The sequence below is a fragment of the Anolis carolinensis genome, unplaced genomic scaffold (assembly GCF_035594765.1).
Source record: "Anolis carolinensis isolate JA03-04 unplaced genomic scaffold, rAnoCar3.1.pri scaffold_8, whole genome shotgun sequence".
Classification (NCBI taxonomy): domain Eukaryota; kingdom Metazoa; phylum Chordata; class Lepidosauria; order Squamata; family Dactyloidae; genus Anolis; species Anolis carolinensis.
In genome coordinates, this window is record NW_026943819.1 from 5,180,276 (window position 1) to 5,194,888 (window position 14,613).

The 14,613-nt window shown below is 45.0% G+C and overlaps 1 protein-coding gene and 1 pseudogene across 4 annotated transcripts in view; both read right to left on the reverse strand.

Moving 5' to 3' along the window:
• Positions 1-483: 483 nt before the first annotated feature.
• LOC134293559 (U2 spliceosomal RNA) lies at positions 484-651 on the reverse strand (annotated as a pseudogene).
• Positions 652-3,966: 3,315 nt separating this feature from the next.
• sema4c (semaphorin 4C) overlaps positions 3,967-14,613 on the reverse strand; it is a 113,452-nt gene continuing 102,805 nt past the window's right edge. For all 4 annotated transcript variants that reach the window (XM_062961258.1, XM_062961256.1, XM_062961259.1 and 1 more), the window contains 5 exons: positions 14,269-14,491; positions 11,733-11,848; positions 11,292-11,449; positions 10,342-10,412; positions 3,967-7,959 (listed from right to left, as the gene is read on the reverse strand). In XM_062961258.1, the coding sequence (XP_062817328.1) occupies positions 7,118-7,959; positions 10,342-10,412; positions 11,292-11,449; positions 11,733-11,848; positions 14,269-14,491 (1,410 nt within the window). In that variant the 3' untranslated portion in view covers positions 3,967-7,117. The remainder of the gene's footprint in view (positions 7,960-10,341; positions 10,413-11,291; positions 11,450-11,732; positions 11,849-14,268; positions 14,492-14,613) is intronic.

Sequence of the window (14,613 nt, forward strand, 5' to 3'; positions counted from 1 at the left end):
CACTTATCCAAGCAAAACGGGCTGGCAGAGGCTTGGATAAGCGAATATCTTGGATAATAAGGAGGGATTAAGGAAAAGCCTATTCAACATCAAATTCGGTTATGATTTTACAAATTAAGCACCAAAACATCATGTTATACAATAAATTTGACCGAAAAAGTAGTTCAATACGCAGTAATGTTATGTTGTAATTACTGTATTTATGAATTTAGCACCAAAATATCGCAATATATTGAAAACATTGACTACAAAAATGCATTGGATAATCCAGAACCTTGGATAAGCGAGGCTTGGATAAGTGAGACTCTACTGTAATAATAAATAGAGTAAAATAATAAATGCAATAATAATAATTAATAGAGTAAAATAATAAATGTAACAATACCAGTAACAATAGAGAAAAATAATAAATATATCATATATACTTGAGTATAAGCCGATCTGAATATAAACTCACCAGGGCCCTCACCCAAGTATAAGCTGAGGAGGTTTTTTTTAGTCCTAAAAAAGGGCTGAAAAACTAGGCTTATACTTGAGTATATACAATATATATATCGTCAATATATAGTCCTCAAATAGAGGACGTATCAGATATTAAACTGATAAGAACAGATACTATACTTGATTTTAGCCAAAAGGCCAAGAAGAGATTCGATTTTTCTCAACAGGATTCGATCTTTCTGTTTAGAACCACTGCTGGAGAAACATACTCATTTAGAGAATAAGGAGAAATTGCACATCCTTCTACAGGGTTCAGATAAAAACTATTTTAAAACTGACCCTTTTTACGCAAAAAGCGCTGGCCATCCGCAAGAAGATGGAAGCAGAGAGCTGTGATATTAATGCCAATAACAAAATCCCAATTTAAAATTTACTATGGACAAGCCACTAGCTTTACTTACCCTTGCCCACACTTAAACCTTACCTTAATGAAATAATTTTAATTTTAATCTTTTTATTCTGTATTTGCACAACTACCTAGGAGTGGGTTGGTAGGCTAGTAGGCCGGGATGCTTTGTATCTATACATGGTTTTACATGGTTTTACTGTATGTATGGGTAAGTGTGTACGTTTTGTATGTTTCACATGTTTTTTATGGTCAAAATTGACTAATCAATAAAGAGTTGTTGTTATATCGTCAATAAACCTTGTGTTTAGGCTTGGATCCCATTTCCAAGATATCTCGTTACGTGTTTATATGCAAATACAAGTGTTCCAAAAAAGAAAAGCCCAAAACATTTCTGATCCCAAGAGTTTCAGATAGGGAGTACTTCTTCTTTTTAAAAAAGGAACAAAAAGTTCAATGTGATGTGAAACCAGGACACAAGATGGAAACGGCAGGGACCTTGCGACATGGCGTTCCACTCTCAAGTGTTGCTGGAAACCCTTTGAAATGTCCATTTCATCTCGCTCTGTGCGTGGGACGGAGGGGGAAACAAAGCGTCCTTCTCTTCCCGAAAGGAAGCCGGCGACAAGGACGCAGGGAGGGCGATTGCGAAAACCCATCATTAGTTTCTCCCTGGATGTATTTATACTTGTGCGTGTTTTAAAGTCAAGAGGTGCGGGAAATATATTCTACTGGCGGCTATTACAACAGCCGAGAGTGGGTCCAGCTGTTCCGGAGAAGTTCTCTTTCTCTGCCTTTGCAGGAGGCTCCGTGTCCTTTGGGAACCCAAAAAATGCCCTTTTATAGTCTTGCCGCTCCTTGCAGGATCACGGCGGGAAAAGGCCTTTCCAGCCAAGCAAATGCTAATGAACGGGAATGCAAGGTCCCCAGAACCGAACCCCAGGGCGGCAGGAAGGAACACAAAGAGAAAAGAGAGATAAAGAAGAGTTTTTCCCCTCTTGGGTAACTTTTCAATCTGAGATGTGCCAAGAATTAAAAATAAAAATGCTCCATAAAACGGACCCTACGGTATGACACTTAGGCACAAGATAATGGAATGCACATATATAAGACGGGTGACAACTGGATGGAAAACAGTCCATGGGAAAGGGATGAACTGAACACGATCAGCTCAAAAAGCCAATGCAATTCTAGCCTGCGTCAATAGGATAGTGTCTGGATCGAGAGACGTCACAATCCCACTCTCTTCTGCGTTAGTCACTTGTATAATAATAATAATAATAATAATAATAATAATAATAATAATCTCCTCAAAACACAGCAGACAAAGAATCAGTACAAGAAAACCGCACTACAAACTAGAGCTGACAGCTGGCACAACAAAACATTGCATGGAAAGTTCCTTGACAAAATTGAAGGAAAAGCTGATAAAGAGAAGACCTGGCTCTGGCTCACGAATGGGACCCTGAAGAAGGAGACAGAAGGCCTGATCCTTGCAGCCCAGGAGCAAGACATCAGGACAAAGGCCATTCAGGCCAAGATCGAAAAATCAGCTGATGACCCAAAATGCAGACTGTGCAAGGAAACCGACGAAACCATGGATCATATCCTCAGCTGCTGTAAGAAAATCGCACAGACAGACTACAAACAGAGGCACAACTATGTGGCCCAAATGATTCATTGGAACTTATGCCTCAAGTACCACCTCCCAGCAGTAAAGAACTGATCATAAACCTGCAAAAGTATTGGAGAATGAGCACGCAAAGATACTGTGGGACTTCCGAATCCAGACTGACAAAGTTCTGGAACACAACACACCAGACATCACAGTTGTGGAAAAGAAAAAAGGTTTGATCATTGATGTTGCCATCCCAGGTGACAGTCGCATTGACGAAAAACAACAAGAAAACCTCAGCCGCTATCAGGACCTCAAGATTGAACTTCAAAGACTCTGGCAGAAACCAGTGCAGGTGGTCCCGGTGGTGATCGGCACAATTGGTGCCGTGCCAAAAGATCTCAGCCAGCATTTGGAAACAATAGACATTGACAAAATTACGATCTGCCAACTGCAAAAGGCCACCCGACTGGGATCTGCACGCATCATCCAAAAATACATCACACAGTCCTAGACACTTGGGAAATGTTTGACTTGCGATTTTGTGAAACGAAATTCAGCATATCTATCTTGTTTGCTGTGTCGTACAATAACAACGACAACGACAACTACTACTACTACTACTACTACTACTTTATTTTTGTATCTCGCCTTCATCTTCTCGAAGGGACTCGAGGCGGCTAAGACGGGGCCAAGCCCAAACAATTACAACAAAACAAGATTAAAATACAAACCAAGAACACAACAGCATCCCATAGGGTACCTGTACAATAACAAAATAAAACATGACATGGGGACAATGGCACAATAAAACAAAGTGTAAAAACAGTACAAAGTTGTAGTAGTAGTAATTGTTGTTATTATTTTATTATGTCACAGCAAACAAGATAGATATGCTGGATTTCGTATCATAAAATCACAAGTTGAACACTTCCCAAGTGTCTTGGACTGTGTGATCTATATTATTATTATTATTATTATTATTATTATGACACAGCAAACAAATAGATATGCAGGATTTTGTATCACAAAATCACAAGTCGAACACTTCCCAAGCGTCTAGGACTGTTTGATGTATTTTCGGATGTGTGCAGATCCCAGTAGGGTGGCCTTTTGCAGTTGGCAGATCGTGATTTTGTCAATGTCTATTGTTTCCAAATGCCGGCTGAGATATTATTTTATTATTGTTGTTGTTGTTGTTGTTGTTGTTGTGGCCAACATTCACACTTGCCTCCAACAGACAAGAGTTCTTTTTCCCACCCTGGACATTATTCCACAGATATATAAACCCCACTTGCCTTGTTTCCAATATACTTCACAACCGCTGAGGATGCCTGTCATAGTTGTGGGCAAAACGTCAGGAGAAAATGCTTCTGGAACACAGCCATACAGCCCGGAAAACTCACAGCAATCCTGTGTTGTGTTGGATGCTCTGCAGTATTTTGGGAGTTTTTCCTCCTAACTACCTCTTTATAGTCACAAAAACCCCAAAAGTTTCTCGGTCTTTTGTTTTCGGTCTCCATTTTATTATTCATATAAAAATATTCAGATATTTACATCAAATAAATATATTTCAGTAACAAATAAATTACACAAGCTGTGAGCGAGGGCAAAGGGAGGGGTCTCTGGAGTCAAGACCCCCTCCTCTCTTATTATTTACAGAACTTTAATTCTCTTAAAAAGATACAAGAAGGAAGCCAAGTGGAGTCTGTTGACGGCAATGGTGCGAGAGGCATGCGGGGCTTCGTGGGCGGTGGGGGTATCTACATGGCATGCTCCCCGCCTCCCAAAGGAAGGCCATTCAGGGGAGCTCAATTCAGTCACAGCAGAGGGTTTGGTTTTAAAAAAAGACAGAAACTCTTCCTTCTTCCTATTCAATTCTTTCTCTTTCACATACATACATATGCACACAGGAAGCGAGAGCCATAGGCCAAACCTATGAGCTGCAGGACGCACATCCTTTTATCTAAACCCATGAAACACTCAGCCTGTTTGGGGCCCTTGGGATTGCGCTCCTTTAAAGAGCCTAGAAACGAAATTTTGGGAGTGTTTCCCTGGGATCTGGCAAAGAGTAATGGGATTTATTATAAAACGTAATCCCCGATGGTGCAATGGGTTAGCCCAGGGGTCCCCAAACTAAGGCCTGTGAGCTGGATACGGCCCTCCAAGTTCATTGACCTGGCCTAAACTTTAGACTTAGGGTTGACCTAAGTGTACCTGGTCTTTGGAAGTCTCTTTGCTTAACTACAGCCTTATGAGACCATCTAGATGGCTTTTGGAGGTCACTTTCCTTACCTATGGTCCTATGAGATTGTCTAAATGGCCCTTGAGGGTCCCTTTCCTTACCTATGGTTTTATGAGATTGTCTAGATGGCCTTTTGGGCCTCCTTTACTTACCTATGGTCTTATGAAACCATCTAGATGGTCTTTGAGGGTCCCTTTCCTTATCTATGGACTTTTGATGGCCTTATGAGATCATCTAGATGGCCTTTGAGGGTCCCTTTCCTCACCTATGGTCTTATGAAACCATCTAGATGGTCTTTGAGGGTCCCTTTCCTTATCTATGGACTTCTGATGATCATCTAGATGGTCTTTGAGGGTCCCTATCCTTATCTATGGACTTCTGATGACCTTATGAGATCATCTAGATTGCCTTTGAGAGTCCCTTTCCTCACCTATAGTCTTATGAAACCATCTAGATGGTCTTTGAGGGTCCCTTTCCTTATCTATGGACTTTTGATGGCCTTATGAGATCATCTAGATGGCCTTTGAGGGTCCCTTTCCTCACCTATGGTTTTATGAAACCATCTAGATGGTCTTTGAGGGTCCCTTTCCTTATCTATGGACTTCTGATGACCTTATGAGATCATCTAGATGGCCTTTGAGGGTCCCTTTCCTCACCTATGGTCTTATGAAACCATTTAGATGGTCTTTGAGGGTCCCTTTCCTCACCTATGGTCTTATGAAACCATCTAGATGGTCTTTGAGGGTCCCTTTCCTTATCTATGGACTTCTGATGGCCTTATGAGATCATCTAGATGGCCTTTGAGGGTCCCTTTCCTCACCTATGGTCTTATGAAACCATCTAGATGGTCTTTGAGGATCCCTTTCCTTATCTATGGACTTCTGATGGCCTTATGAAATCATCTAGATGGTCTTTGAGGGTCCCTTTCCTTATCTATGGACTTCTGATGACCTTATGAGATCATCTAGATGGCCTTTGAGGGTCCCTTTCCTCACCTATGGTCTTATGAAACCATTTAGATGGTCTTTGAGGGTCCCTTTCCTCACCTATGGTCTTATGAAACCATCTAGATGGTCTTTGAGGGTCCCTTTCCTTATCTATGGACTTCTGATGGCCTTATGAGATCATCTAGATGGCCTTTGAGGGTCCCTTTCCTCACCTATGGTCTTATGAAACCATCTAGATGGTCTTTGAGGATCCCTTTCCTTATCTATGGACTTCTGATGGCCTTATGAAATCATCTAGATGGCCTTTGAGGGTCCCTTTCCTCACCTATGGTCTTATGAAACCATCTAGATGGTCTTTGAGGATCCCTTTCCTTATCTATGGACTTCTGATGGCCTTATGAAATCATCTAGATGGACTTTGAGGGTCCCTTTCCTCACCTATGGTCTCATGAGACTATCTAGATGGTCTTTTGAGATTGTCTAGATCAGGGGTCCCCAAACTAAGGCCCTCCAAGGTCATTGACCTGGCCTCTGTCTTAAACTTTAGACTTAGGGTTGACCTAAGTCTGAAACGACTTTAAGGCCCCCAACAACAACAATCCTAATTCTGGACTATTTCATCATAATCCGGCCCCCCAACAGTCTGAGGGACTGTGAATCGGCCCTCCACTTAAAAAGTTTGAGGACCCTTGGGTTAGACCCTTGTGCCAGCAGGACTGATGACCCAACAGGTTGGTGGTTTGGATTTGGGGAGAGAGGGTGAGCTCCCTTTGTCAGCTCCAGCTCCATGCAGGGACATGAGAAAAGACTCCCACAAGGATGGTAAAACATCAAAACATCCTGGCGTTCCCTGGGCAACGTCCTTGCAGACAGCCAGGCCAATTCTCACGCATTTTCTCAAGTCACTCCGGACAGACATACACACATACAAAATTCCTCATCCACAGCATTTCATTTGGGGAGAAAAGCAGGTAAGCCAGCCCAAATATTGCATATGGCTGGTCTCTACTGAAAGGTGAAACGGGGAGAGGAGGATACGGAGCCAATACGGCGGCTCCACCCTGCTTTTCCCAATGAGCGTTCACAGCATGGCTGTCAGTCCTGGGACCGACTCCGATGACAAAGCGCAGCAAGTCCGTCGTCGATGGCTACGTCTCCAGTGAGGCCAAACTCACCGCCCAGAGGCGAAGGAAGAACAGAAAACAACTCCCGCAAAGTCTTAGGAATGTCCCAGAAGGATGCGGCTGAAAACGCCGAGCGAGAGAGGCGCGCTGGAAGGAGAGTGCCTTGGCAGTGTATAAAAACTGGTCATGTGAAAAACAAACACCAGGTCCAAAATGAGTTTTTAAATACGATTATTAATCTGGTTTTTTTTTAAAAAAAGAGTCCCAGCTGGAGGCAGTGATCCCAGCCTGGTTGATGAGGTAGTTGAGAGGTCTGTGACACGGTGGGAGAGGTCCGGCTCATACCGACGACTCCTCCGGGTTGGAGTCTGGCAGCGCTTGCCTCTGCTTGAGCTTCCGGCGCAGCTCCTCGGCCAAGTCGCTGTAGTCCGGCCGCTCCTCGGCGCCCAGGTTGAGGCGGATGTAGCCGTTGGAGGAGGAACCGCGGATGTTGCCCAGGTTGATGCGGTTGGGCGAGTGGAGCGGCGGGGACTGGAGCGGCTGCCCGGGGATGCCGTTGGCAGTGGGGGACGGGGTGGTGCCGCCGTTCTGGCACACAGCGTGACCCGGCACGATCTTGAGCGAGCCGTCCGAGTAGTAATAACTCGCCGGGTCCCAGAGCTTCTCGTCGGAGTCCGAGGTGGTGCTGGGGATGAAGGTGGGGCTCTTGGCCTCCTTGGGCATCTCGATGGGATAGACGAGGGTGCTCTCGATAGTCTTGGAGCCCTTCTCCAGCTCCTCCTTCAGCCGGCGCCGCAAGGACAGCACCACCAGCAGAAGCACCAGGCACACGGCCGACAGAGCGATCACCACCATCCAGACCAGGCCCAGGTTCTCCAAGGGGGCCCGCGCTTCCAAAGACGTGGCCGACCCCGACACCACCGTCACCACGTAGTTCTCCGACATCAGCTCGTTCAGCTCCTCCAGCTGGACGCACCGGTACTTGCCGCCGTGCCTCATGCTGACGCCCAAAATGATCAGGGCCTGGAGGTGGGCATCATAGAGGACCGAGGTCTGCTCCTCGGGCAATTCCTGCCCGTTGAAGGTCCAGAGAGCCTTGGCCAGGTTGGAGGTGAGGCGGCAAGGCAGCACCAGGTCTGTGCCCACCATCACGGTGACATTTTTGGCAACGACCTTGGTTCCTGAGAAGGAGAGGATAGGCAAAAGAGGTGGTTACCCTGACTGTTCTTCTGTCAACAAACAAGGTGGCATCCTGAAATCATAGAATGCCAAATATTGACTGGCTGAAGCTGACCAAGCCTTTCCCTTCTCCATCTCCAGGCTTCAACGTTAGCTAAAAAGCCTGCCAGTGTTGAGCAGCCTTCATATTTCAAGCACAATTCCTCCAACCCGGAAGGGAGTGATAGACATGAAGCCAAGCAAGGAACCTTTTCTTTTGGACACCATCAACTAGAAGACCTTGACTATTACAAACAGGATGAGAGCAGTGCTTGCGTCAAATATTGTGGGAATCCGGCGGGTATTTCTCCCCATGTGCCAGGATCCCACGGTATATTTACATCCATTGACTACAACTCTTTCTTGCTTTCCTGCAAACGCGGTATGGACAGGCATCCGATGGACTACAGGCTGGTCCATGGATTGCCATTTGGGACTCTGACTTTCCTCATTGCATTTGTATCTTATTTCTTTCCTCCCTGCAAGAGCCTCAAGAATAGCACACGGGAGGACATCGCAGGAGACTAAAAAGGCACAGAAAGGCAAACTTTCGGGATGTGATGAACTGAGTTGCAAAAGGTATAACTTTTAAACCTAAGGCAAGGTATGTGCTTTTCCATCCCTGGAGTTTCCAGTACTAACAGGTGTAAAGTCTCACATCTCTCTCTCTCTCTATCTGTGGTCTCAGTTACTCCTGGATTTCTGGGAGATTCCACTATGTTGTGTTGAAAGGAGGGGTGAACTTCTCCAGAGACCTTTGCCTCCAACCATCCTCTCCTCACTACTTTTTAGGCTCCCAAACCAAATGCATCTTTCTCTTTCTTGCTGCGTCTATCTCTTCTTTATTTTTTCCTTCCCTCCTTCCCTCCTTCATTCCTTCCTTCCTACCTTCTTACTTCCTTCCATTCTTGTTTTCCTTCCTTCCTTCCTTCCTTCCTTCCTTCCTTCCTTCCTTCCTTCCTTCCTTCCATCCATCCATCCATTGTTTTCCTTCCTTCCTTTTTTCTTTCCATCTTACTAAGTTCCTTCCATTCTTGTTTTCCTTCCTTCCTTTTTTCTTTCCTACTTCCTTCCTTCCATTTTTGTTTTCCTTCCTTCCTTCCTTCCTTCTTTCCTTTCTTCCTTCCTGCCATCCATCCATCCATCCATCCATTCTTGTTTTCCTTCCTTTTTCCGTCCTTTGTTTTCCTTCCTTCTTTCCTTCCTTCCTCCCTTTTTTCTTTCCTTCCATTCTTGTTTTCCTTCCTTCCTTCCATTCTTGTTTTCCTTCCTTTTTCCGTCCTTTGTTTTCCTTCCTTCTTTCCTTCCTCCCTTCCTTTTTTCTTTCCTTCTTACTTCCATCCATTCTTGTTTTCCTTCCTTTTTCCTTCCTTCTTTCCTTCCTTCCTCCCTTCCTTTTTTCTTTCCTTCTTACTTCCTTCCATTCTTGTTTTCCTTCCTTCCTTCCTTCCATTCTTGTTTTCCTTCCATTTTTCCGTCCTTTCTTGTCTTCCTTCCTTCCTCCCTCCCTCCCTCCCTCCCTCCCTTTTTTCTTTCCTTCTTACTTCCTTCCATTCTTGTTTTCCTTCCTTCCTTCCTTTTTTCTTTCCTTCTTACTTCCTTCCATTCTTGTTTTCCTTCCTTCCTTTTTTCTTTCCTTCCTTACTTCCTTCCTTTTTTCTTTCCTCCTTCCTTCCTTCCTTCCTTCCTTTTTTCTTTCCTTACTTCTTTCCTTCCATTCTTGTTTTCCTTTCATCCTTTTTTCTTTCCTTCTTCCTTCGTTCCTTCCATTCTTGTTTTCCTTCCTTCCTTCCTTTTTTCTTTCCTTCCTCCTTCCTTCCTTCCTTTTTTCTTTCCTTCTTCCTTCCATTCTTGTTTACCTTCCTTCCTTCTTTTCATAGTTTCATGATTAAATTGGTATAGTACATTAGCACTATAAGATACTTTAAACAAATGAAATGGGTGAGATATGGAACATGCATACTATGGGAGGGGACACCGGGAAGGCCCTTCTCGTTTCGTGCTCCGGAAGTACTGAAGGTACTGGAGGAAACGGAAGCACAAGCCTAGAGGAAACCCCATCCACACCAAAGTTTATTACAGCTCAAGAAGTAGAAAAAGACTGGATGAAACTCTAAAACGTGTGAAGGATAAGGGAAGAACTATAATATGCTGTGAAATCCAGAAATAAAATAGCCTCACATGTACCAGAACTACTTGGCCCAAGTGTAGCCACTTTTAGAGGTGTCATTACTTCTATAATTGTGTGTCTTAGTGCAGTAGCCCGGCACCAAAGACTAGAAATTTGACAAAACACCGAAATACTCCCAAAATTCAGTGCTACCTGGAACCCATGGTGAACTGACCTGGCCGAGTGGCACGCAGAGGCCTGCACAGCGCTGGCTCCGTACCGAAATCTTGGATCAACACTGAGGTCCTGCAAGAAAAAAGGACCAGCACATCACAAGGGGTTCACCACATGGAAAACTTCTCTAGCACAAGAGAAATACATTAATGGCTACCCGTATCAATCCAAATTTAGTGGGATCAAAGATGGGAAGTGCAAGCATTCTGCATTTCTGAATGATCCTTGTGCAGTCTGACACACAGAGATTGCAGTCTTATTTTAAAGTTTCTATACTATATAGTTTGGGCTGGGGGTAGGAAGGCAGGTAGGCTGCAAATTCATCAACATTTGGGAAACATAGAGTAGCAGAACAGCACCCGTGTCCCGCCAATAGATATAGACATGCCTTTCCCACCAATTTATTTCATTATTTACAGTATTTATACCCTGCAGTATTCAATAAGCTACTCAGAGCAGCTTACAGAACACACAAACGGCAAACATTCAATGCGGATTATATAATTAACAAGGACAAACAACACAAACAGAGGTAAAGGCAGTTTTTCCCATCTTATTTCCGCCATCTTGGACACTGAACCCGACTACGGTCACACACCGGGGTGTGTGTGCGTGTACTGTCACTCCATCTTCCATGCCGAAGAACTTTCCTCAAATTGACGTCCTTAAAGCGCCTTTATTACCTCCCCGCCAAAAGCGGTACCTATTTATCTACTCGCATTTCTGCTTTTGACCTGCCAGGTGGGCAGGTGAGCTGGGGCTAACGTTGAGTGCTCACCCCGACCTAGGATTGAACTGCAGACCTTTTGGTTGGCAGGATTTTTTTTTTTTTTGGCAGCACAGTGGTTTAGCTTGCTGCGTTAAGCCCAGCTCCTTAGCACAGCAGTGGAACTGAACTGATTTCCAGTTCCACCTGTTTCTTCCTCCAAGCCCAGCCATACTGTCTCTTACCCATCATAGGCATCAATGCGGACACAGCGACTTCCATTCCAGGTCCAGGCGCAGTAAGGGTCCTTGGCCAGGACGCAGTCGGAGCAGGTGTGGTATTTGCTGCAGTCGGCCACTGGAAGCTGAACAACTTCGGAGTTGGCGCCCACAAAAAGCACCCTCTGAAAAGGGGAAGGGAGACAGTCAATAGAGTCTGACTCTGGGGGTTGGTGCTCATCTCCATTTCTAAGCCCAAGAGCCGGCGTTGTCCGTAGACACCTCCAAGGCCATGTGGCCGGCATGACTGCCTGGAGCGCCATTACCTTCCTGCCAAGGCGGTAGCTATTGATCTACTCACATTTGCATGTTTTCGAACTGCTAGGTTGGCAAAAGCTGGAGCTAACAATGAGAGCTCACCCGTCTGCGGATTTCTTATTCTAAGCTCCATTGGGGAACGTTCCTTACCTTTTGGTGGGATAAGACCAGGCTCTTGATAGGCTGGGGTCGCTCGAAGACTTGCACCTCTTCAATGAGGTGGACACCGGAAGGCAAGACAACAGCCTTGTGCAGCCAGCCGTTCTCTGTGGAAGATTCAGAGCAAGGCAGAGGGTCACTACATGAAGCATTTGGGCCCTTACAACCAGGAGCAGGATGCCAACCGCACTCCCCTATGCCCTCATGAGAACCAAAGCCTCCAAGTTTGGCAAAGTGCAGGTGGTCCTGCAAAGCAGCCCTTGTCATGGTTTGCAAAGGCACTGTGCTGTGTGTGTGTGTTAACTGGAAAATGAAGTGCATGAAGCCGATTGGCTGAGCCTGCAAAAGACCTGGGATTGATTTGGTACTGTTTTTGTTCTGCTGCTGCAGCACCAGTTTGGACACGTTTTTCAGTAATGGCCGAGTACTGCTAGAGAGCAGTATGTACTCAAAGAGGTCTTGCTATTTTGAGGCCTGTTTGCTGCTGAGAAAAGAGGGAGAAGAATCAGGACTATATTCTTCTTTGAAACAGATCTGTGGACCGAAAAAGGACTATTTATGACTGTGGACTTCTGTAAGTGATCAGAGGGACCAATGTAAATACTACTGTTTTTTGATCTCTTAGAATCAGGAAAGTTCCTGTATTTTTGTTTTGCAAACTGAGTGGCATGTTATTGTTCTGCAAGTGACTCTGGATCGACCCCTCCAGACTTCCCAGAGTGGCCTTTTAGGTTTTCCAAAAGGGTGAAGTGACCATTTGGCCGGTTTCCCCCATGAATGCAGCCATCGCAAGGTGCACCAAAAAGGTTGAATTAATGCACATTGGCACCACTTTAGCTACCATGGCTCAATACTATGGGGTCCTGGGAGTTGCAAAATCTTTAGCCTTCTTGCTTTCGCTGTATTACAACTCCCATGATTCCGTATCACTGAGCCATTGCACTCCAAGTGGTATCAAACTGCATTGACTCTACAGTGTAGATGCGCCTTCGAAAGAGGAATTCTTCTTCGAAGAGGAAGCCTCCTTCCCGACGCGTGTCAGGCCTCGTCTAACAACAAAAGAAGCACCAAGGAAGGATCTCTCTCGCGTTCTAGACATATATATTTTAAAAAACTACATGCAAATTTAATTGATCGTTTAATCTGCTGAGATTTCTTAAGCACCGGCAACTGATTAACGCCAACAGTGCACTTCATTGGGTAAGATCTGTTCAAGAGGGTTGTGTTTTGTTTCGAAATGAGCCTTTGAAGTGCAGCACTGGCTGACGGTATCTGGTCTTTTCAAAAATTAATTATCCCGTGAAAGTGTTGGGCAAAGCCTGCTGCAATCTCCAAAGATGGAGGAGGAGGAGGGTGAACAGGTGGTTCAAGGCAACGTCTGGGCACCCTGCCTTAACCAGTGGAACCAGTTCAGCAAAACCTTCCTCTAGTTGTTTGGTCTTAACAGGAGCTCCCATTGGGATTTATCAACACTTATCGTAAAGGGTGTGAAATCTATGGGAAACTGGAATAAAAATGGGTTGTCAAAGACTTTCATGGCCAGAATCATTGGGTTGCTGTGACGTTTTCCAGGCTGCATGGCCATGTTCTAGAAGCATTCTCTCCTGACGTTTTGCCCTCATCTATGGCAAGCATCCTCAGAGGTTGTGCAGTCTGGTGGAAACTAGACAAATGGGGTTTATATACCTGTAGAAGGTCCAGGGTGGAAGAAAGAACTTTTGTCTGCTTGAAGCAAGTGTGAATGGCCTTGCAACTTCAAAGCCTGGCTGCTTCCTGCCTCAGTGAATCCTTTGTTGGGAGGTATTAGCTGGCCCTGATTGTTTCCTGTCTGGAATTCCCCTGTTTTCTGAGTGTTGTTCTTTATTTACTGACCTGATTTTAGAGTTTTTTTAAAAAAAAATACTGGGTGAAACGTCAGGAGAGAATGCTTCTGGAACATTAACCAGAATTGTTCTCTTGTCCAGTCCATTTTTTATCAATTATACTTTGGACTCTATATTTCCTGCAGTGTAAAGCTGAGATAAGAATGTGGGAAAATAAACGTTTTTAACATTTACTGTGATCTGACAGTATGCATCTGGCTCTGATGAGTGTCCCACTAATCTTACTTATTTCAGTCTTTCCCAGACTGGTGCCAGACTAATGTGTTGCATTACAATTCCCATCCTTCTGAGTCAATATAGACACGATGGCAGAGGATACTGAAGAGTTATATTCTAATATTCTGGAGGTCTATTGCAAGAGGCAATGCTTCTCCAACATCTTTAGTCACTGCTACCTAAGACTCTCCCACACACAAAATGATTTCAAGCTGTTTTGGTTTATGATTGTCCTCAAAGGAACCTATCAAAGGGTTTTCTTGGAAATATTTGCTCAGAGTGGGTTTGCAATTGCCTTCTTCTGAGGCTGAGAGAGTGGGACATACCCCAAATCACACTCAAAGCATAGCACTACTGTGTTAAGATGCCAAGGATGCAACGGATAACAGCTCTTGTGTTGCGGCCTCGGCTCCTATTCTGCTCTGTACCTGTCCCAATGTACAGCACTTGGTAGGGCTTCCCGTCCAAGCCGTGGACCCGCTCCACCACCAGCTGCGTGAAGTTGGCATCCTTCTTCACCAGCAACGGCCGGTTGCCTTGCGGCAAGACCGCTTTGTCCATCAGCGGGTGCTTCTTGGCAAAGTTGAGGGTGTTGTCGGGCAGCTCCAGGGAGCTGGAGTAGCTGTTGCGCCGGTGCCAGTTGGTGATACACTGGGAAGAAAGAAAGGGACAGGGATGTTAAGGCTGGAACCGAAAACCTTTATGCCTCACCTAGCCCTAATAACAGATCATGTCAACCCACTTGGTTAATGATCCCTGTTCTTTCATTCAAA